The 24,475-nt window shown below is 48.1% G+C and overlaps 2 protein-coding genes across 2 annotated transcripts; one reads left to right on the top strand and one right to left on the bottom strand.

Annotated features, from left to right (window-relative positions):
• The first annotated feature begins 326 nt into the window (after nucleotides 1-326).
• LOC139297970 (cyclin-K-like) lies at nucleotides 327-3,368 on the top strand. Its single transcript, XM_070920784.1, has 9 exons — nucleotides 327-408; nucleotides 530-661; nucleotides 1,156-1,261; nucleotides 1,426-1,483; nucleotides 1,609-1,778; nucleotides 1,897-2,069; nucleotides 2,167-2,197; nucleotides 2,353-2,424; nucleotides 2,759-3,368. The coding sequence occupies exons 1-9, from the start codon at nucleotides 376-378 to the stop codon at nucleotides 3,205-3,207; spliced, it is 1,224 nt and encodes a 407-aa protein (XP_070776885.1). The 5' UTR covers nucleotides 327-375; the 3' UTR covers nucleotides 3,208-3,368.
• A 1,561-nt stretch (nucleotides 3,369-4,929) lies between these two features.
• Nucleotides 4,930-22,184, bottom strand: ccdc85ca (coiled-coil domain containing 85C, a). Its single transcript, XM_070920432.1, has 5 exons — nucleotides 21,554-22,184; nucleotides 9,383-9,462; nucleotides 8,020-8,115; nucleotides 6,829-6,927; nucleotides 4,930-6,420 (listed from the first exon to the last, which is right to left on the bottom strand). The coding sequence occupies exons 1-5, from the start codon at nucleotides 22,182-22,184 to the stop codon at nucleotides 6,331-6,333; spliced, it is 996 nt and encodes a 331-aa protein (XP_070776533.1). The 3' UTR covers nucleotides 4,930-6,330.
• Between the last annotated feature and the right edge of the window lie 2,291 nt (nucleotides 22,185-24,475).

A 24,475-nucleotide genomic window follows, 5' to 3' on the forward strand; every position in this document is an offset into this window, starting at 1 on the left:
GGCTCGGTTCATCTTTGATGTGGGCACACGGCTGGGGCTGTATCCTTCTGTGGGGAACGTAATGGCTAACCAACGAGCTCTGCCATGCCATGCAAACTAATGTCTAATAAGGCAAAACGTGAAATTCTAACCATAGTCCAAGAAAGACTAACATGATGTAAAATCCAGAGAGGTTTGCAGGCAGTAATAATGAGGCATTTGTAGCTCACACTGTACTATAGTGGTGTAGGGGAGTTTTAGGCTCTGTCAAGCAAGTGGTCCCTCCTGAGACTGATTAATAACCGCTCAAATCCCTCTGTCAGTCTTCTTAACCTCTGTGGCTGCAGGCACTATGACACACTGGCCACCGGAATAGTTTACTTCCATCGCTTCTACATGTTCCACTCCTTCAAGCAGTTTCCTAGATATGTAAGTATGGACTTGGAGATCTGTGTGCCACCATTCGGTGGGTGGGTGATGACACCTAACCTGTAGAGGTGAATGGGGTTTTTCCCGATTTGGCCCCTAACCTGGTGCGTGCGCCTTGCAGGTGACGGGGGGATGCTGCCTTTTCCTCGCAGGCAAAGTGGAGGAGACGCCAAAGAAGTGCAAGGACATCATCAAGACGGCCCGCAGCCTGCTCAACGACATCCAGTTTGCGCAGTTCGGAGACGATCCCAAGGTCTGTAGCAAGAAGTCCCGGACGTGGCTGGCGCTGTCTCGTCGAACGTGCTGGTGTGATGGCAAACTGAGGCAAAAAAAAAAAAAAAAAAAAGTCGTAGAATAATGCATTTCTTGCGCGCATCTTCCAACTCTACTCTTCCACGCACAGCTGTCAAGAGGGTCTCAAATGTCACTGCTGCTTTTCGTCAAGCGAAGCAGGCTTAAAAGCTAAGATGGTGATGACGCAAAACAAAACGTCCACTGACAAATGAGGAAAATAGGAGGAAGAGGAGGGGATGGTAGCAGACTGGCAAGAGATGCACAAAACAAGCCTTCTCTCTCTGTAGCCTAGGTCCACTTACTCACTCACAATTCCATTTACTTTTTTTTTTTTTGTCTCAATTCGCGCTGCATCACTATCGACCGGCACGTTATGTACAGAAAGCATCAGTAATCGATCAGGCTGACTAGGTTGCCACTAAAGTCCGTCGCCGCCCTTTTTTTTACGAACAGGAGGAGGTGATGGTGTTGGAGCGCATCCTGCTGCAGACCATCAAGTTCGACCTGCAGGTGGAGCATCCCTACCAGTTCCTGCTGCGCTATGCCAAGCAACTCAAAGGTTGGCCCGTTTCTCCTCTTTTGTCCGTAACCCCCCCACCCCCCCACCCCTGGGGGCATCTGGCCGTGACTGTAGCAGTCCCGCATTCATTAATGTGGCGCCCGCGATTACATTCGCTAAAATGTGAGTGTGGAGCTGATGGAGGAACCGCTACTGTGTTCCAGGTGACAAGAACAAGGTGCAGAAGCTGGTCCAGATGGCCTGGACCTTTGTGAATGACAGGTAAGCTGGGAAACCTGTAATTTTAAGCTTGCCCGCAGTGACAACATTTTGTGGCAATATCCAGTATTACATGCCAGATTGATTTTGTTAATAATATTACTATTATCCATTGTGGTCCTCCCAAGCCTTTGCACCATGGTGGCCCTGCAGTGGGAGCCGCAGATCATAGCGGTGGCTGTCATGTATCTGGCCGGACGTCTCTGTAAGTTCGACATCCAGGACTGGACCTCCAAGCAGTCGTCCCGGCGCTGGTGGGAGCAGTTTGTCCATGATGTGCCGGTGGAAGTGCTGGAAGGTAGCGGCGGGCGTCCTGCCACAGCGTTCACAGCGTGTTTTAGTATATGAGCCTTTTTATTTTATTTTTTTCCTCCTCGTGCCCCCGTTGCCCTTTTGCTTCTCCTTTCCTCCCACAGATATCTGCCACCAGATCCTGGACTTGTATTCTCAGGCCAAGCAGCAGATTCCCGATGGAGGGATAGGGGCTGGGGAAAACCCCTCGCCGCCTTCCATCCTGTCCCCCTCAGCCACACCGCCGGCCAAGAAGGCCTCCCCTCAGACCAGCCCCAGGCCGCCCCGACCAGCCCAGGTGAGTGGACTCCTCATCTCAACCTGTATTCCTTAAATCTTGTTTAATCCTTCCTGACTCTGGCTGATGCTATTTGTCTTTTTTATTTTTTTTTAAGCCCTCTCCCAAAGATGACAGCAAGGTCGCTAGTAAGTAAAAATCCTGCCTAGCGAGCCGATCTCACACACACACACACACACACACACACACACACCCTGAAGGACCCCCAATTGACTCTCAGCGCATTCAGCCATTTACTGTCGTTTTGACATTGACAGTGCCGTCTTGTGTTTTTGTCTTCCAGAGCTCACAAATCTAGAACCTCCTCCGCCTCCTCCTCCGCCCCCTCCTCCCCCTCCAGTCTCCGTCAACCCAGGTCAGTGTCTTAACTCCATTAAAGTGAGACGAAGCTGTAAAAAAAAAAAAAGCCAGGATCATGCTGCTCTGTAACCGCTGGATGTGGAAATAGGCAGCTGTTTGAGTTCAACGTAACTTAAAAGTTGAAGTTATGATAAAGTGCAGCTTTAAAGTCTTCCCTTGTTTTTTTTTTTAGATGTATTGAAATGTATTTGTTAGAGTGTATAAATGAACCTTGTCAAGCCAGCTGATATAGGACACATGTTTTTACATTTTCATGTGTATATGTAACTATAAAATCAATCTTTGTTCTTTTGGATCAACATTCACTGCATCTGTCTTTTCTCACACAGATCATAAGCCCCCCTCCTCCTCCTACCCACCAGCCCTAGATCTCCCCTCTAAACCCCCGCCGCCACCTCTACCCCACTGTCCACCTCCACCACCTCCTCCGCCCAAGGACCTCCCCACCTCCAGCTCCCTGGTGTCCAGCGAAGGCTACCAGAAGCTCCAGTCCATGATGAAGACGGAGGCCTCCTGTTACGCCGCCATACCCCAGGCCTGTGCTCCGCAGCTGGGCTACCACCACTACCCCCCGGGCACCACGTCCTACCACACTCCTCCGCTCTCGGCCTACAGCTACCTGCTCGCCCCCCCGCCCCCCTCCGTCATGGGGATGGCACCGAGTTTGAGTGGCGGGTACCCACCGCCGTCAACTGCCGGACACAATCAGCTACCCCCTCCGCTGCCCCCCGGGATGCCCCCGGTCAGCGGGCTGAGTCGGGGCACGTGGATGAGATGAGTGCCACGAAGACGGCAACAGTGTTCAGAAAGGTTTTCCCCGAATGCTGCTGTTGATGTGAAATCACCGCAGCGGGGAGGCATCGACGGTCCGGACATTTTCACCTTTCTGGCTTCGTCATCACGCGATGACATGGAGCACATGACGACTGGCGCCGATATTCTGACAACGTGTACTTTTACACGAATCTGAAAAGTTCGTGTCGGTTTTACTTGACGTGGCAGTGTTAACAAGAGAGACTCTGAGGATTGTGAAAATGAATGTCTTCCCTTAGCTCTCTTCTTTTTGCACAGCGCATTATGTCATATTTTAAAGTAAACAGTGGTCACATCTGTTTTATGTCCCCCCCCCCCCCCCCCCCCCCCCCCGAGGGAACACCCAACCCTCTCATGTCCGGTTTTTCAGTTTGGCTGTTGTCGTGAGTAAGCCATGTTTGGTGTTTAATAGCCCACATTTGAGTACGACTTCCATACTGTTCTCTTTTTAGTAGCCCATTAAAGAGAACACACACACACACACCGTATAAGGCAGCTTTTTTCACCAGTTAATGTTTTTTTCTGCATTGAATGATCAGACAGAAATATTTTCCTCCCACTTTTATTGAACTGGTTTTATTGTGACATTTATTATTATTATTTCTTTGTTTTTATTTATAAAGAAACCCCTTCAGGAACTTTAAAATAGGTTGGTGCCAACCAAAGTCGGTTTGTATATAAACATGTAATGTTGGGAATACATAAGCACACTCTTTCAAAAATGCTTTGAATGTTTCCTTTTTTTTTTTCTTTTTTTTTTTGTACTGTAAGAAGGTAATAAACCATTAAGAATGGAAGTGTGTAGCCTGTTAATGTAATAGCAATACATAACACAATGCTATTGCAGTGGTGTCTGAAGATCACCTGTACATCTGTACTAGTTTCCACCATAGACATGGATGTAAAGATGGACGACGTAACAGCTCCCCGTGGCTGAACTTTTTCTTGAATCGTGGCTTGGCTGAAATACAGAATTTCAGTCATTTTGCGGTATAAACAACCTTTTAGTCCCCAGGTTGGAGCTGCAGTCTACTTTTTGGCAGGTGCTAAAATGCATTTCATGGGTTGTATTGGCCCTTTGAAGGTATTCAAACAAGTACAAAATGACTGCCCTGGGCTACAATCTGTCAAATATAAATAGCCTGCCAGTCCCGGACTGATGACGCCGTCTTTGAGGCAAAATAACAGGGTATGTATCATCCATTTGCTGTACCTGATGGACTGGACTGATGATGTCACAGTTCAGATATTATTGTTAATATTATTCTTTCAGCCCCCCCCCCCCCCCAGGCAATTCATCTCAACTTCCACCTTGGACAGCGTCACAGTTTTCGCTTCCAGCTCTTCTAGAAACGTATTCCGCCTCTTAGCCTCTTTGGGTTTTGCCGTAGTGTTGTATTTGTGCCACTAGGTGGCAGCCTAGTCTAATGTAAACTCAGCTATGTTTAGTTTTTCCATGCACACAGCACACATTCACAAAGCATCTCCGATTGCATGGAGCCAACTGTCCCGCTTGCTTTTCGCTTGTGGTCCATGTGGACAATAAATAAATAAATAAATCAATCACGGAATCAACTCATCAAGATTGGACTTTTCCCCCCCCACACAGTCACACGTCACAGTCACCGACAACCACACAGATTTACAAAGAAAGTACACTTCAATTTTATTTAAAAATCAGCTAAAAGTGGCTTTTTTTTTTCTCTCTCTCTCTCCATATCATCATCATATACTGCTAAAATAAATTCCGGCTACATACAGCGTATTCAAAAAATATAAAGGCATGCTACTCCATGGTAACCCTATATGGAAATATGTACTTATAAACAGCACAGAGGAATATTTCATCACTAGGTCTAAGTCAACGACAGAATAAGCAGTGCATTTGAACGGCGCCATGAGAAGACATTTAGCTTTTTTTTTTTTTCTCCCCTCCAGCATATTTATCACACATAAATAAGCACATAATATCTGTACCAATGCGCTCAACTCAAGGAATTTCATAGGAAATTCCCACCACCTTGGTAGATCAAAATCCTTCAGTACAAAAAAAAAAAAAAAAAAAAAAAGGACGCAGCGTGTAACTTCATTTATGACTCCTACATAAATTGGAACATATATATAGGAACGTTATCCTGAAATTTGAGTTGATCTGTTAAAATGAGGCACTAGTGTACACCAGCTGTTGAGAGACCTAAAGTGGGTAGAGCTCAAATATTCAAAATTCCAATACCCAGAGCTGGCGTTCTGGTGGCTAGTTGTTTTAGCTAATTTGACGGGGGATAAGGTTATCATAACTGGAACAAGGCGGGTTACGGTTCACTTCCCAGACTTTGTGCTAACCTAGGCTTTTACATGCCCTGGCCCCATCTCTGCATTTGTCCCAGGAAGTCGGAGTGCCCCTGAAAGCAGCTCACAATTCCCTAAAGCAAAACACGAAGGAAAGTCTGAAAATGTCAACATTCTCTATGCTTTGCGGCATTCCTTCCGAACAGGAATTTTTCCACTGTTTCGGGGATGTAAACGGAGGCCCCTGCAGAGCCGACCGGTCGCTGTGTGAACGCGTGGTTCTTCTGATCACCGCTACACCACGATTCGCAAAACCTCCAACATCGTCTCTCAAGTCGCATCTTTCTACACAAAATATATATTCCCAGCATTAAGTTTTTCTTTTTTTTTTTTTTGTTCATGTGTGTCTAGATGGTAATTCTGACAATTTAGGAGATATTAAGGCTTAAAAGTGAGCTTCTCTGGTTGTGTTCGCTTGGTTGACCGCTGCTGGCGTTTGAGGCCTCCAACCAGGCTTCAGTCATATTTCGGTCACATTTGGATTTTCTTTTCTGCTTCCAACGTGGCAAAAAGGCGTTTCACGCGACTGCGCCAACGTGGCTGTGGCTGCCAGAGTCTCCCAGTGTTCGGCGCGGTGTCCCCGGTGGAACGGAGCTGCGCATCCGTTCATGACTCAAGTTCAAGTTCAGGCTGAGGAGGAGGCTGTAGTTTGAGTACCGCCGCCGGTAAAAAGCTCCCGGTCCAAACTGGTGGCGCAGGTTTGCTGGGACCACTGGTGACTTCACTCGGCGTCTGACAGCTACAGAGGCCCCTTCAACTGGTTGCCCGAAAGCTGCTGTCGGACGGAGGGCTTGGAGCTGGCAGCGTCGCCCAGCTTCCTCCAGACCACCTGAGAGGGAGAAGCAGACGGGACCATCAGATAAAATCAAAGTGTTTATTTCATTTTTTTTTTTTATTCCCCATTTCCTATGCGTCAATCGATAGGACACATCTACGTATGAATATAAAGAAAATATATGTTTCTTTCTTTGACTGTGCGCGCTGACGCATGCATTGAATGTTATTTTACAGGGAGAGGTGGGGGATTCCAGGATATCAGGTGCACAGTGCGGACAACAGTTCACAGATATATAGAATATCAACATGCGCATGTAACGTCAGGAGAACGTCTTTTCAATATGTAATAATCTTCTGAAAAGACACACACAAACACACACACACACACACACACACCGCCACCAAATGTGGATTCATATATGGATCACTGTCTCACTATTAACGTACTACTGACACCTACGTTGCACATCTCTCTGACGATGGCCTTCTCCTTGTCGCTAAGATCTTCGTCATATTCCTGTGAGCTCCGCCTGTCCAGCTTCTCGTGGACCTCCAGCACCTACACACACGCACACACACACACACACACACACACACACACACCAAACAAAAAAGCATCACGTCCATTTCTTTTGTACTGTAATATACAGTTTCAACATTTCACGTTGAGTAACTTATATGTAATAAAATATATATACGGTGCTTAACAAATGTATTAGACCCCCCCACCCAGTGTGAGGTGTTTGCCCCCGCTGCCCTAAATGAACAGTATTGCTGATGTCTCTGTGATGGTTAATCCACCAGTATGTGCAAGCCAAGCTCTATAATCCAAATGATATCTTTAATGCTAAAATAGAATTATTGTTGTTATACATGAATTCTCAAATTTACTGTTTTACAAAAAAAGCAGAAAGAAAATAGTAAAGCACATTATTATTTTTTGATTGAGATGCCAAATCACAGTTATTTACTTGCATTCCTGAACAGAAACATTTGTTTTGTGGTTGCAAAGAATGCAAGCTGTTATCAGGACCAAAGGAGGTCGTGCAGAATATTAAGATTTCTGGTTAATATATGTGAATAAGGACTATTTAGTTGTTCCAGTTTGTTGTTTGCCTAATAAATAACAATACAATTTTTAGTTTGAAACAAGTTTTTGACAGATTTCTAAAATATTTGTGTTTTCTCATTTTTATGACAGGCGGTCTAATACATTTGTTAAGCACTGTATATATATATATATATATATATATATATATTTACAGCAAGACAATATTTTATCGGCCTGCATAAATACACATAATTGCATTCAAGAGGTCAGACTTCCTTGTAAAACCTTTGGCTCACGTTAGCCACTAGGGGGCAGCGGCTGCCCTTTACTGTGACAGGACCTCATTGGCTATTCACACATTCTACCTCTCCAACTTCCACCGCGTTTTGCACTCTCCTCGAAGCGCTCAAGCAGGTGATGCGTCTTCATGAAAACCGTAGCCACACCCAAGAACGGGCAGCTTTAACGGAGCGGTGAGGTCAGTGGGGGTAGCGTTGGTTAACCTCAACGAAAGCAGGTAGAGAAAAAAAAAACCCCAGATGGAACCTGGTTTGGAACTCTGCCCGTAAATGGATCACGCAGGCTTGGTTTGTGGCCTACCTTCATCGCGTGGATTACAGCCTCTGGTTTCTGATCCTGGGGGTTGTAGAGCCCCGCGGGAGAGGGTTCGCCGCCGGAGGTCTGAGCGCGCTGCTCCTGGGGAGGCATGAGGGCACCCTCAGATCACGATCATTGCAATCACCAAGCGAGCAGAGAGTAAAACATGTAGGGATATGTGTGTGGCAACACCCAGCAGTTAAAGAAAAACTCTATGGGAAGATAGGAAGGTGGGGAGGGGAGGGGAGGGGAGGGTGGGGTAGGTATGTTGTTGCCATGGCGACAGGAAGGTGCAGTAGACCTGCTGTGTTTGCAGTAAAGCAGAAGAGGATCAATCAGCCAGTCAGGCAGACTCATCAGTGGGTGAGGCAGGAAGTCCTGCGTCTCACGTTTTCTCCCGATCATCAGACTGACGTCAGTGCGGCCGGCGTTTCCATCTTTTTTTTTTTTATCAGCATTTCAAGTTGTTTTCTGACTCGACCAAATGATCCCGCACGCTTACACTTAGAAACAAACGTCATTACACAGTAAACTGAAAGGTCTGACCCTGAGCAAAGGCTTGAAACGACATGAATCCGCGCGTTTACACATGAACCCGATGGTCCGATTGGATGTCCTGCTTACGTAAGGCCCTGCTGCGGTTACTATCGGGGTTACAACGGGTTGATCAGATGGTGAACAATCTCACATGGTTTCTTCAAAAAAAGTCTCTCGTGTTTGCCCCAGTAGCCGCTTAGCTTAGCTTAGCTTAGCTTAGCGTAAAGACGGGAAACAGCTAGCCGGGCTCCATCCAAAAAGTAACAAAAGACACACATTAATTAATGAATGTCAATTCAAGCTCAGTTGCCAGGCGACCAGTGGAGCGTTAACTAGCGAGCTTTACAGCTGCTGGTAGGTGGATTTTGTTACCTTTGGACCAGCTAACCCCCCCACCTCCTGTTTTCCAGTGTTTACGCTAAGCTAGGCTAACCGCTTGCTCGATCGCGTGGGAAGGAAAGCGAATACGCTTTCCCAAAAATGCCGGACTGTTCCTTGAACAAGCGCAGGAAATAAACGAGATTTCTTCAATTGTGTGCGAAAGTGAATAGCAGAGTGACGGGGTGGGGGCTGTATGAGGTTCTTATACTGGTTATCAGAGGAATAAAAGGCGCAGTCGTACAACTTTCAGATGGGACATGTGTTGAGAAGAAGCACAATGTGCGCTACCAAGGGCAGGCAACGCACATGCGCAGACGCCGAGCAAGTTAGAAGTTCAGCGTGCAAAAAGAAAAAACAATGGCGCTGCAGTGTAAAACACACACACACACATACACACAGAGGTCCGCATCAAGCCAGCGAAGCCCGCTGAAACAGTGGCCGTAGTTACCTGCGACAGCAGCTGCTTGTTTTCGTCCTCCAGCATCCTCATCTTGTTCTCCAGCTGTCTGATGTAGCTGGCTGGTACGTCTGAATGGGGGGGGGAGGGGGGCGACAAAAGAAAGCATAACGTCACATCTGAGCCAAGGCCTTGACTTCAGCGCGTTTTCCTTTTTTGAATAAATGTTTTTAAGGTAAGCATCGCAAAGCCTCCTGTTTCCTGGTTGTCCCGCGCTCTCTGATTGGACACAAGAACACGTTAAGCACCGCGTAGCCTTACCTTAAACCCCGCCTCTCGGCCTTGGGTCAAGCGTCTTCCACTCCCGTGTCACTGTTAGCCCCCCCCACTGCCACCGGTCCCCTCTTGCTAACCTGGCCAGCCGCTGACGTTGGAGGTATATTATCTTCATCCCTTACTTCAGAACCCCCCGACGTATTTTCATCAAAAGAGACTTTTCGTGTTTGAAGTTACTTTTTTTTTTTTTTCTGGCTGGCTTGACAGTGGCACAGTTATTGGGCCCCCACGGTCTCTGAGAGAGGGTGCCATCTGGTTAACCCAGTCAGGTTTTGGGCAACCTGTCATCCCCTTAGTTCGGGGTCCGTCATCTACCAATGGACCTCACTTACGTGGCGCTTTTTCAACCTCAACGGTTCCCACGAAAGGGATTTATACGGCTTGGTCTCGTTCGCCCCCTTCACGCAGGCGACGGCGACCGAGCTGTGGGGCCCATTCTTTCCTTTCCCTACCATCTGTTAGCGCGCTGTGAAGTCCTCAGACAGGAAAGTCCATGGAATGATTTCAATTACACACACACACACACAGACACGCTGAATGACGCAATAGCCGAGCCGCAGGAGAACCGAGAGTGGAGGGCTGGTGGAGCTGCTAAAGCAAACAGATTGCCGCATTGTTCCACACACACACACACACACACACACACACACAGAGTGGACAATGCTGACAAAATACAAGCAAAGGGCATCCTTGAATTACAGTCAGTCAGCACACATCCGGTACAACCCCCCCCCCCCCCCCCCCCGTGACCTTCCGTCTACAACTTGACACACATCCACAACACTGCACACCTTGAAACTCGTTCGTTGAGGGGTGGGAGACTCAATGGAGGCTTTTTTACATTTGTATGACAAGCATGCGTTCAAACTGAAATGTTGAAATAGCAATGGCGCTACAGGAGGGGAGAGAATGGGGATCAAAGTTGTTGCAATTCACCCTTTAGGGGGACAAACCAAACAATGTAACCCGTCGCATAAGAAAACACACACACACACACGACTAGTAACTGCGTCCGCAGCAGCCAGTGTCTCGTGGTGTAGCATAATCGTCTGTAAAACATCAGGGTCAACAGACCAACAGGCACGCACAAGCCAGCCCACCTGAGATGAGCCATGAACATTTCGGGGCACAGGCATCGCCTCAAGCCGAACTCAACCCACCACTTTCCTCTCTATTTGTACTTCAACCGAGTATTTACTTTGACTGAGAGTAGGCGCGACCTCCTCCCCGGACGATGGGACGGCCGAGTTTGGCATGGGGCCTTAGTTGACGTCGCCTTGGCATCTGGTTGTGGCGGAGCGCCGACGAATGTTTCCGCTCTGGAGCCGGTTTGAATCTGCGCGTCGGAGTGGAACCACTTCCTTGGCACTGGTAATGCTTCAGGATGGAAACATGTGCGTGAGGTTTTGTTTGTTGATGTTAGGGAGTCTCAGAAGCCGGGGGGGGGGGGGGGGGGGTGAAATATGCAGTTCAATAAAGTCCTAGTGGGGGGTAAACAGGTATTAGACGGGGGTTACCGGGGAACACAGCAGACCAGGGATCAGTTTGACCAGTTTTTTTTCCCTCTGAACGTTGACCGCAGAGGAGCGTTTGCCCGTGGTGGATCAGCCACACGTAGAATAAGCACTTATATTAAGTTGACAAGGCTTTTAAAAAACGCAAACGTGAGCTGCGCCGGCTGATTTGTCCGGGAATGGAAGCTTGAAGCTTTTGAGGAAGGCAAAAAAAAAAACATCAACCAAGAAACCATCCACACAATTGTGCTTTGCAGACCTTCTTTAACATCTCCGGACCGAGTAAGACCTGCAATTTAAGTGCAAGCTCACGCTCTGTTTTAGGGAAACTCTGGCGGGCGCGAGACAACAGCTGAAAAGAAACCTCCGCGAAACCTCCATGAGTTACGGCCGCCATAAAATCCGAGGGTGGATAGAGGCAGGTGACCCATGACCCCAGCTAGTATCGGAGCCTGAGCCCTCTCATCCCACATTGTTGTCAGACTGAGAGGCGATAGGCCAGACGTGGCACACAAACATAATGACGTGACGGGACAGAGAGAGGCTTTTTTTTTTTTTGGGGGGGGGGGGGGGGGGGGGGGGGGGGGCGATGCTCCCATTCAGCACAGTGAGTCTTTGAAGACGCTGCACCCTATTCTCAGGCAGAGACAATGCTGTCGGACAGATGGCCAGGGCAGGGAGAACACACACACACACACACACCCTCTCTGTCTGGGATGAGACCAACAGGGGGGGGGGGGGGGGGGGGGGGGGGGGGACACAATCACATGACCTGAGTTTCAAAATTAAGCACCCCAAGAAGAAACACAGAATCACGTGGCATTCTGAAGCCTGTTGTACCGTTGAATGCACATGTTGCAGCTTTTTGAAGTCAGAAAATGAGCAGATGAAGAGCGAAAGCCAAAGATGAGCCACAGCAGGACGTTCGTCATGACTGGACGAACGAAGAGGCCGACTAGTAGCCACGTTGCTAAGTGCTAGCAGGCTGTTTCTGAATGCTGCGCTGTGAGAAGCAGAGAGACGAAGCGCAGGGAACCGAGCGATGACTTACATATGTGCAAACCATAGGTTGTATAATGCAAACACACACACACACACACACGGGGACTTATTCGTTCCATAATTTTTTCTATCCTGTGAAGCTGCTGCGCCCCCCCCCACTTGGCCCGACTTAACCACTTCCTCGCTGGACCCATCCCAGCAGGTGACCGGGGGCTCTTCCAGTGATGTCGGACAACACAATGCACTATTATTGTTTCCTCGACGCACCCTTTTTTTTTTTTCCCACAGTGCTTTCAGACCATTATCTGTGCTGGAATGTGGGAATTCCTGACCGGGGCGGCTTTTCTCAACAAATCCCCGCGATGGATTTTTACAGCAAAACAGCGAAACTGCCTCTCTTTAATGCCTCGTAATATTTCCCTATATCCTGCAAACAAATCACTGAGAAGCGCAGCGCTTTCATTTAAAGTTAGCGTCAAAAGATGAAAGAAAAAGCTCTAACTGTGCTTCTGACGCTTACTGAAATACAATGGAGAGACATCATATCATCCCATTACAGGCTTAGTGAAGGAATATTCGAATTGTCATTCAGATGCCAAGTCTATCTTGGTACAACCCTCTAACCTACATGCCATATTGTACACAAGTTAAGCTAATAATGTGTCTCGGGACTGCGGGGGCTACATGTGAGTGAACCAAATCAAGCGGCCGTCGTCCAAAGTCACAACATTGTCGCTATGAAACCCCCTCCCTGCGCAGTGGAGGACGAAAACCGCTGCCGAAAGGCGAGAAGCCCGCGAAAGCGCCTGCCTTGACCGCCGACTTGGCTCTCTCAGAATGCTAAAAATCCATCCTAACTCGTGGACCGAAGCGCATTCCCCCCCCCCCGGCCGAACCTATCCTTGAAAATGGGTTTCAAAACCCTGGAGCAACGCGAACCGATCACCATCCCACGAAATATGCTGAAGAAGTTCACACAAAGAGAGAGAGAGAGAGAGATAATAATCCAGGTCAGGTCGGCTGGTTTACGGTGGCTAAACTGGAACCTGCACGGTTCATGCACAAACAGCAAGTCTGCCAGCGGCCTGACTTTGCGTGAGCGAGACATTTCAAGGATGAATATTGGTCAAGCGGGCTGCCGAAGAAGGATTCGGTTTTCCTGAAAATGCAGGAGTCCATTATGGTTATCGCAACATAACCGCTAATATCCACCCTGGACTTTGTGTACATTGGCGAGACTTCCCCAAACAGACACACCCGGGCAGGTCACATGCATACACAAATGGGCCACCGCCACACACGCCCCTTTTTGTTTGTGTTTTGTTTTTCCACCAGCAGCGACAGCGGACGCTGTATAGAAACGGGCCTATTCTCCCACGTGGTGTTCAAACCTTTTCATAGCTCCACACACACACAGACACAGACAGACAAAGGCCTTCCCATGCTGCCTCATTATCATAACAAGGCGGCCTCTCTCTCTCTCTCTCTCTCTCTCTCTCTCTCTCTCTTTTACCCCCTTTACCCTCCACCATACAACCACGCTGCATTGGAGGAAAGACAACAGTGGCCTTTATGAGCTGCAGGGGTAGGTTCATTTACCAGAAGAAAAAAAACAAACAAATGTTTAGGATTTTTCGAGGGGGTCTGACGAATTCTAACGCCGTTTTTTTTGAGGGTTGATTCTGGAAAGATGAGTCAAGCGAGAGCGATTTCTTACGAATAACGGCCACCGCAGTAGCAGAAGTGAAATGGGACAAAGGTCAGTCGACGGGTAAAGGAAAGGAGAAAGAAAAACAAACTCGCATACTCTGGTTTGGGCTCGGCTCTTTGGTTTCCAACGTTGCAGCATCGAGGGAAAGCTTAATACCACAGCATACGATGATATTTCAGACAAGTGGCTCACAGCCAGCGGTGGCGAGACGAATCTGACGGGGGGCCCGTGAGATGATCAGCAAAGCAGAAGAACGTACTTCTGCGCCAAAGTGCGCTTACGTTTCCCCAAGCCTTTGTCTCCGTCTTTGTCAATCATTGAATCATTTCAGCGAATGCATTCAGAACAGAAATGTTTGGAGCACAACACATGACAAATTGACAATTTAACCGGACCACAGTCTCCCCCTGGCTGGACACCGGCCGCGAACCCCCGGTCTCTCTGCCGCCGAAGCCTTGCGACCGCGTCCTTAGGGTCCAGCAATTGCGCGTCCCATCGCAATGTAAGTGGGGAAAACGAATTAGCATCGCATGAGAGTCATTGCTGGGAGACAGGGTAGCAAGTAGACATCGCTTAGTGTTAAAAGGTCACAAGCCAAAGAGAGGTTGGCTCCAAGAATCAGCATCTGCTCCCGGACCGTTCCGAGAGTGTCAAGCGGAGGGGTTGACCTTGTGTTTCATGTTACCAACCTTCCAAAATGCGTGACTAAATCAACAATGACATGCCGGTTCTGGAAAAATTATTCACTCCGGCATCAAAGCACGACCCGGCGCTCACAGATCTTGCACTCAGGGACTTCATCTTTTAAAAAAGACGTGATGAGGTCAGTGGGAAGTGTGAGATACCTGAGCTGTTTGTGCAGCTCTCAGGACACAAGTATGAAACGAAAGGATCATTATTGGCTATGTGTGACCAAGACAAACCCGCCAAACCACCCGCAAAACCCACACCAGCAGTGCTTAATCTTAATCTGTGGTAAAGGGACTGCTGCGTTTGAATTTGAATAATTACAGTAACTGCAGGTCTAGCTTGAAAGATCTAGATGACAGGAAGTTGGACTTTAAGGGCAGAATGTACAATGCTTTGTTTCTCGTCCGACCGTTCCATGACGTCATTCTGAGCATTTACTTTGCGCACAAGTTGCATCTCGTGGTTTTGAGTAAGAGCTACAAAGAATATGCGTTGTCTCCTCAGGATTTCAACGGCTGCTATCGGTCCTCAAACTGATCCAGATCAGTTCAAGACGGACCCCCGCGAATGTGAGATTTCTCCCGGAATTTAACATCCCAAATGTAAATCATTGTCTCGAATATTTTTCACAGTAAACTACCGTTGTAGACCCCGTCTGTAAAGCGATTTAGCGTTGCACTTCCATGACGTTGGGGGACCCACAGGAGAAAAGACTGGGGGAAAATGGATGCAGCAGAGGCCGAGGCATTCTGGCTTTTAGTAAATGCTACGACCTACAATCCCCCATAATGCAACTCAATACCGTCTTTCAACAGCCAATCTTCCAAATGTCCACTTCTTTAAAAAAAAAACCACAGTTTGTAAGACAGGGTTTTCTGTTTAAAACCCCCGGGCCTAGATATTTGATGTCATCGGGGTCGATGACATCAAATATCTTTGGGAAGCTCCTGCAGAGCTGCAGCAGGCATTGTACAATTGTTTTCACAGCTTGATTAGTAGCCCTTATACAGAGTAAACTGAACTTCATGTGTAAAATGGGTGGGGTACTCCTTCAAGCGTAAAGGAAAGGCTCTCACCATCAACTCGGGGGGTGACTGGAGAGGCGTTTCGCTTCCACAATCCGCTATTCTCATCCTGGACGTCAACACCTGCTTTTGACCACAATACCTGTACACAACTGTAAAACATACAAACCTAACTAGCCTCAGCATGTTTGGAAAGACATGTGTCTTCTTCTTTATGTTTTTTCTTTTGTGTATTTGAGTAAGAGATCCTTTCCTAAACCCATCAGGTTTACACACTATCTACAGTATCTAGTGGAAACTGCGTGGTGCCCAGTTTTGGTTCCTTGAGCTGCTTCCCCTCGCGGTGCAACTCTGAATGTTTGAAGGACTAAAGACAATCGCAGTAGCTTACAACTGGAAACTGGAGACCATTTACTTCACTGAACCGACTGACACCCCCATGTAGGGCTGCAGGTTGAGAGTGCTTGCGATAATATCAGTCTCCCGTGGGCCAAATAGAAAGGAATGTCGGAGAGACGGTTAGAGGCCGTCACCCTCCAGTCTGTATGCTATGCTATGCTAAGCTAAGCTACGCTAAGCTGAGCGTCCATATTCATACTTATCGTACAGACATGAGAAAGCCTTTACCCTTTCTCTGTGGTTCTTTAGAGGTTGGGGGGGGGGGGAACGACTTTCCACACTGAATAACGGTATCACACAGATATTCTGTAACCCTTCATTATATGATGCTTACGCCAAGTGAAACATTCAAACTCCATGACACCATGTCATTTACTGCGGCGCCATTACATCTATCATTTGGAAATATTCTAGACGGCTTGTGCAACATTTTCCCGAAATCCAGCCAGACGGATTTTGGTATCTTTGGGAAACTCCGGGATGCACACTGGAATTTAAGCTAAAGTTGAGTGAGGAGAATTTAATTTCTACTCATCATTTTTAAGCAGCATACGCACGATAACTGGTTCCAGTTGGTTAAAATCAGAGGCAAAAATGCATGTTAAGATGCAAACGTGCAACTGCAAAGTGTCTAACAGGGGCGCGGGAGGCACGCCTGAAATGTTATCTCCTCGCTGAAACAGGACCCGAATGTGACCCCCGATGACAGTTTGGCGGACTATCTGGACGCTCTGGATCTTATCACAGGGGTCAGCAAAACACTGTCTTATCTCCGTGCTGGCTGTGCTCAACACTGTCTTCCGAGAGTCACGCTCGAAGAACAAAACATTTAGTGTTGGTACAGAGGTGTAGCATCTTCAAAGAGTGCCACAGCTGTTGGAGAATCTCCGCGCTGCTCAGGTCGGACAGCGTGACGGATCCGAAAGGCTCTCAGTCTTCACGGCTCCGTCCCAGAATGTTGTCTTTCTCATTAGGACGGATCCCCGCAGGGTCAGAGCGATTTATGGCACCGAGGGGTCAAAGTGGCCTCATTTTATCTAATGAAAGAGAAGGACAAGAGTCGGCGTGGTGCGTGTCCTCACGTTGGCTGATAACAGCAGTGTTGCACGCTGATGTTACACTATTATGATTATTATTACCCTTGCATTCATGTGAAAGCAGGATTTTTTTTTTACTGTTGTTGAGGCGGAGCTCATTTTGTATCGGACTGCGTTTCACTGTCTGCACAAAATCTCGGGTATCGTCTTGGCACCAGATATTCGAAATGATCAAAAGATACCCAGCCCTACGTGGGTCACGGCTAGATCTCTAAGAACTGGCTCACATGTTGTAGTGGCCGCACGCTCTGAACAGATTCTTCTTCTTCCTTTGCTTCTGTCGAGATACATCATGTGGTGTTTGAAGTCGCGTTATGTTGGAACTATCAAGTACGGTCACAGTTAACTACCGTACAGTTGCGCTTATAGTGCTCAGCAGAAGTTGTAGTATTAGAAACGACCATAACGCCCTCACAACAACCCCCGGATGGAATGATAGCTATGTGCAACAGAAACTGCCAGAGAATTCAAATGATGCACCTCCCGACCCGAATTCCACATCGGGGTAGAGGTGGAGACACATGCAAAGACCTGCAGACAGGCCAGAGGCCGTCAGAGGAGTCACCAAACTGCTTCAGTTTTACATTTGTCACGGCCTACAAATATTCTCAGTCCGGGTCCTGTCAAGTGGGGTCGGGCTTTTCTGACTGTCAACGCCTCCAACAGCTGTGTCGTGAAAAAGAGTCTGAAGTATATGCAGAGATCCATTTATCAAGACCAAGACCAAGTCTTCAGGTGTCCCTTACTGGGTTGTACAAGGACAGCTGGTCCTTTTCTTTAGGGTGTAAAGAATCCAAGGAAGTCATCTTGCCCTGACGGTAGAGGAAAGAAAACCCATAGTGTCCACGATGACAGTGGTTCATCCACTGGGGAGCACATTCCAATGTCAGTTTGTCTGTTAGAACGAATGAGAGTGGAGTTACTTCTGCCCGCTCCTGATCGTGGTTTCTGCAGGGTTTTGCAACAATGCCTCTGTCCTGGAGCGACTCTAGTATGTTCTATCAGTGGATCTCCTGGTTTCTGCCTATTAGATATATCTAAGTGTACAAGTGGAAAATTATTGTGCGATGGTGGCGCTCTAGGAAAGGTCAGAGGGTCATTAAAAGCATTAGGATTCATCTGGGAATCATTCATACAGTTTTCAAGATATCTTGTTGTCACGGACAATGTTGGTGAAAGGCAAGTTTAGATGGGGGTTTATAAAATCCCTAAATCGGGTTTCCTGACACTCATATTAGCTCTTACACTAATGGGCATACCTTTAATACATTTGCACCTATTCTTTAAGAATCATCCACTGGGAGTAATGAAGATCCGGTGTGCAGTTCCTGTTGGGAACCGTGGGAATGATTTGATACGGCTGTTTTAATTGTTTCGGTAAAATGTGACTGGCGATAGATAAACAGGCAAAAATGGCTGTGAGTAAATGTATTTCTCCAGCTGGACCTGCGGGGGGGGGGGGGGGCGACCTGTGTTCAGGACTTGGCCTCCCCTGCCCAGTACTCAAACAGGCACTGGCTGCAGCCCTGGGGATTAGGCTCGAATGTTTTGATCTCAGAATGAATTCAACTTGGCAAATGGAAAGGAGGATTAGATTATAACACCAAAGAAGCACTGAGCACCGGTGTTCCCTCTCAGATTCGGATTCTGGCGACCGATGTGCAATAACAACGTATGATACAGTCGTATTGTATAACACCAATATGACTGTATCATGTGGAACTGTTCAACACAGATGCCAGAGTTTCAGTGCCGACACCAAGACAACACATTTTTTTGAAGCGTCGCATTGAGGAATATAGACGCATGCTTTTATTTTGTTGAACAAAATAGGCCAAAATACTGAATCAGTGTGTAACACAAAGGAGCCATTAAAGAACTTTCGGATTCCGGATTGGAAATGGGGATATATCTAATCAAAGAATAAGTCTCATTTTTTTAAAGACTTTTTCAGGAAGCTATTAGCCTAGCTTAGCATAAAGAATGGAAGCAGGGGAGACAGCTAGCCCGGCTCTGTCCAAAGCAACACTCTACAGCTCCCTAATAAACGCTTTATATCTTTTAATAGTTTAATTTGTACGCGACACAGACATTCAAAGTGTATGGATAACTGATATATAAACTGCTGTTAGTCAAGAAGTAGTTCCAGCAGGTAACTTAAAACCATAATCTGTCCTTTATACTTCTGTAGTCTGTTTTGTATACAAATTACACACACATACATGATATACACCGTGTTAATTGCTGGCCTTTAGAGCGTTGGCAGACGTATTTTTGAACTTTGTGTGATTAAGCGTGAGCTCCCGTGTACGGGCTGGGAGGCGCATCAGGGCCCACTACAGCCCCACCACTGTCCGGTAAGCATGTCTCCAGACCACGAAACAAGTCTTCACGGTGGTAACTCCTCAGGAACTGAGAACCACAGCCGCTTGTTCTAACTGACCGTCGTGCATTTCCGCATGTGGGGCCCTTGAATTGCCGGTGGCAACAAACTGGCCAGTGCCCAGTCTGCCCACCGTAATTAATGAAAGGACAGCATGCTGCTCGATGGGAAAAGCCCTGAAGTGTAGCAGAAGCAACATTCTCCCAAACAACATTCTCCATTGTAAGTGAAGATAATGAGATAATTACTTTCACTTCTTTCAATTGGTGATGAGTCAGTCAGCAGGGTTTTTTTTTTTTTTGGCTCCAGACGGCCAAACCTGCTAAGCAAGAATGTTTACCAGCAGCAGGTGGGCCTCGCCAAGCTGTGAAATGCAAACCTGATCCCCATCTGAGCTTTTGATCCCTGCATAAAACATACACGGAGACAGGAGTTTAGCACGCCACCCACCTCCAGCTGCGCGCTCTCGACCAGGCGACTTCACTGTGAGGCGACAGTCCTGCTGGTGCTGCAGAGGTGCTGAACTCATCGTGCCAGGCCGAGCCGGGGGGGGGGGGGGGGGGGCAGAGAGCGGGTCACCCTCAGTCTGAGGGTATAAGGTATTAATTATACCTTATTGATTCTGCCTCTCCTGGTGTTTGCCACGAGGTTAGGAGGTCACGGGTTAGGTCAAGCGCTGCTGCTTCTCCCAGAATGCACTGGGCACGGAGGCAGCCATACACACAGGGCTCCTACACTGCTCTTATGTTTTTTTATTTTTTATTAACGCACATGTAAATGTGGTCTATTATAAAGGCACAGTACCGTTCTGTTACTAACAAGGGCTGTCTTTTATCCACCTGATAGCACGCGTTCGGTCTAGAGTCATCACACCAGCAATAAAATGCTTTATCGATGCTTTATTTAAGTAGGCTCTCGTCTCCTAATTTCCTTACGGTCTTCTTCCACCTCCATTACCCACAATGCAACTGGAGCGCTGACAGTTGGATGGAAGATTGGGGGCGTGCTGACGCAGCCCTGGAGCCTCTAACCAGCGGCGGGGGCCACAGAGGTCTGGTCAGCTCACTTCTCCCTGACTTGTTTTCAGACTGGTTTCAAACTTTCTTCAGCCCGCGAACCGACGCTGACTCGAGTGACATCACTCGAGGACATTCATCAGACTTCACACACCTCCCTCTGGAGACACTGAAGGCTTTCACACTGCTGCGTTTCAACTCCCCCAACACCTGGAAACACACACTGAGGTGTGTTCAAACAATAGTGCAATATATATATATATATATACATTGCTGTTGTATATATTTTTTACTTTTATTTTTCACTTAAATATTGTAAATGTGTATATTTTTTTATTTTCTATTTCTTACTTTATTATATTTTTGTACATACTCTCATTTCTAAATGTATGCTACTCTCTACTCTTGAATGGGAGCACCGGTACTATATAACCCCCCCCCCAGGGGATCAATAAAGTATTTCTGGTGGTTTCTGGATTCTGGTCTTCATCAGTGGATGGAGGACATGCAGCGCATACCTAGGCCATGTGATCACAACTGAGGCATCTCCCCGTGGCAACTCCATTCACTGATGAAGACCTTGAGATGCCGTCGAAGGCTCTTGAGGGAAAAACAGTGAGCAGACCTTGAGTCGAGGTTATTTTGCACAACTTTTTGCTTTCGGTGCTTTGAACGGGTGTGTTCCTCCGTAACGTGAACCCATGTCACCCATGACGACTTGGCGCACAATCCCAAGTCAAAGTCCACTCACTAGCTTCTCCCCGTGGAACATCTTGCGGGGACTTTCCCCCGTCGTTGACGCCTGATTGTCAAGCCAAGCCGAGCCGTGGACGAAATCAGAGAAGCATGTATGGATCTCTGTGCTGCAGCCTGCGGGCCCACTAGATACACCAGGTGCCAAAGAGCACCAAAGGTCTAACAGTCCAGGATCTGAGAATTCATTATCTCAAGTTTAAGACCAGCTTCTTCCTACTGCACCACACAGTCTGCAGTCCCCCCCCCCCCCCCCCCCCCCCCCGGCTCCAGCTGCATAAAGAACATTCACTCACCACTGAGCCCAGGTCCTCTGTGGAAGAAAGGGGCAGCCTCGGATGCCTTGTGTGAGTGGTGGTCGGGACTACCGGCGCTGCCGGCGCTGGACGTGCTGCTGCCATCCCCGACGTCCCGAACCGCCCCCCCCGAGCCGTTCAGGTTGCTCAGGCTGGACTGGCTGTCGATGGAGCTCCGCGAGCCGGCGCCGCTCCGCTCCTCGTCCAGCATGAGGACGATCTCCTTCAGCTCCGCGTTCTCCGTCCTCAGCGCCCCCTGGCCGGCCTCCAGCTCCGTCAGCTTCTGCTGGTACAGCCCGACTTCTTTCCAGAGGACGCCGGCCGTGTGGCGGCCGAAGCGCTGCCACTCCCGGGACACCTTCTTCCCCTTCTGTCGGTCGTCGTCCAGGAAGCAGCACAGCTCCCGGAGCTCCTGGTTGTCGTCCTGGAGTTTCTGGTTCACCTCTTTCAGACTCCGGATCTCGCGGAGGTGGATCTGCAGGCTCCGGTTCACGTCTTTCATCATGTTCCCGTGCTCCAGCATCAGGTCCATGTTGCGGCTCTCCAGCCGCCGTAGCCTCCGGATCAGATCCTCCTTCCCCAGCATCAGCAGCTCCTCTTCGGACAGCTGGCTCCCGGCCGCCCCGTCCATCCCCACCCCCCCCTCCACGCTCTTCTGATTCTGATGTCCCAATACACGGGCGGTCTTCGAACCGGTCTGGGACGGCTCAGTAATTATGAAACCAGATCCATGATGATCACCTTCTGTAGCAGCGGCTCATCTTGGAGAGAGACGCTGTCCGACGCCGGAGACCAGAGCCGGTTGGTCCTCGAAGTGGAGGATCATGGGAGAGAGAGAGAGAGAGAGAGAGAGAGAGAGAGAGACCTTGTCCCCTCTCCACAGAAAGTAACAGTGTCCTCTACAGGCAGCACCACAGACCTGTAGGATCCACTGACAGTGTGTAGACCTACCACCCAACTGAGCCCAGTGTGGGGGACACCCACACATCTATCCATATTAATAACAACAATAACAATAATAATAATACTAGTAACTTTAGAATAATAGATCCATACAGAACCTTTCAAAAACAAATGTACAAAGTGCTTTACAATAAAAACAAGCGGCAGATAACACAAGTAAATAAGGTCCAACTTAAAATATAAACAAGATTAAAAAAAATATATAAAAGCATAACAACTACCATCAGTTAAGAAAAGATTTAAAAAGAGGCATAAACACTGAGTTTGCCAGTCTTGAGATCTCCAGGCAGGAGAATCCTGAAGAAGTCGAGATCTTGGAACCGTTAGTGGGACCCCTGCCCGGGGGACCGCAACGGTAGGCAGCGGGGCCCGGCCTATTCGAGGCTTTCAAAAACAGGCAGCAAAGTCTTCAAATCGTGTTCCAAGACTCACAGGTGACCAGCGAAGCTCCTCTTAGAACGGTGTTCAAGAGCCTTCGGATGTTGCCCCCCCTGCTGATTCCAGAACAAGGCGCGGTTGCGATAGCCGAGCCTGGGGGAAAATAAAAGCTGTTTTTTTTTTTTTTTTGAAGTTTGAGTTATGCTCTTCCACTGGTGCAAACTAACCCACTGACTGTTGTCATGTCCAGCTGGGAATTGATATAACAATAATCTTAAATATGTTAGGCCTTCTCAGTATAATGTGTCTTCAGGAAACTGCCAATATGGTTTTGTTTTTTTGTTTTTTTGTTTTGGTGCCTTTATCCCGGCTTATATCCATTATGCAATAAAGTTTCACTGTTCAGTTTTCTCTTCTTCTTTTCTGGAAAAAAAAAAGAAAAAAAGCATCAAAAGCGGCATGTACTCAAATTAATGGGACACAAGCCTGAAAGCCCCCCCACAACATCAGGTAGAACCAGAAATGCTGCGTGCACGGTGTCACAGAAGAGCCCTTGTGATGTTGTTCCTTTAAAGCACTATTATTCAAAGGGTCCATCTTCGTTTGGGACGTTTAGGGCTTTTAGAAATAATGGCGCTGTCCCAAATCATTTTTTAAAATCAATAATAACGTAAACCTGACGCTGTGGAGCGCCTAAAAGTTTGTCACTGGCCTTAATGCTTTGGGATAGCCCCCCCCTCAGGTTCACCTCCAAGACCTCCACCGGAATGGACCCATTTAGCCATTTGGAAACGGGCCACGCCAACACGTTTACCAAAATAAGTGGCGCACCCACCCTGCCTGAGGACTGCCACCACTTCTATATGATGACTGAGTGTCCCGCCTCATTAGATCCATTGTTATTTTAAATACACCCCCCCCCACCCCCTCACTTCTCCCTATTCCATGACCTGGATTTGAACAATACATCCAGTGTGCGAGACTGTAGTGAAATTCAACTGGAGTGAACCCTTTTCAGCCTCTCAGTGGGCTGTTACCTCACCCAAAATGTATTATTGTTGTTGTTGTTGTTGTTGTTATTATTATTGTTAAGGCCACTTTTCCTCTCCCCCAGGAGTCAAAACGATCAGAGGCCTGGGTGAGGTCGCCATCTCCTGGACAGCGAGAAGTTGACATGCACGATTACTCGACAACGATATGTTCGCAAAAGATCAGACTTTAACTCAAGATATTGCAATGATGGAGGAGCCCGCCGACCCACAATGCACTGCGCGATGCAGCTGACGGTCAAGACTCAGGATTAAAACCACGTCACATGGGATGCTGGGGGTCAATACGGGGCTTGGTGCTGTAGGTTGTGATGTCACTGTCACTATAGTGATGGTCGGTGGTGTTATGATCGGTCTATTACACCGACAGCCCCTCCCATTTTGTGCGCCGATGCACGGACCGGGAGGGAATGGGTGGGGGGGGGGGGGGCGACCAGACTGGGGGCTGCAGCCTGCGGTCCACGCCGACCGCGCGGCTCCCGACCCCGCAGCCCTGACGACGGGCGGGTCGGGTTTGACGGAGGACGCGCGG

This window comes from Enoplosus armatus, chromosome 15 (assembly GCF_043641665.1).
Source record: "Enoplosus armatus isolate fEnoArm2 chromosome 15, fEnoArm2.hap1, whole genome shotgun sequence".
Taxonomy (NCBI): Eukaryota; Metazoa; Chordata; class Actinopteri; order Centrarchiformes; family Enoplosidae; genus Enoplosus; species Enoplosus armatus.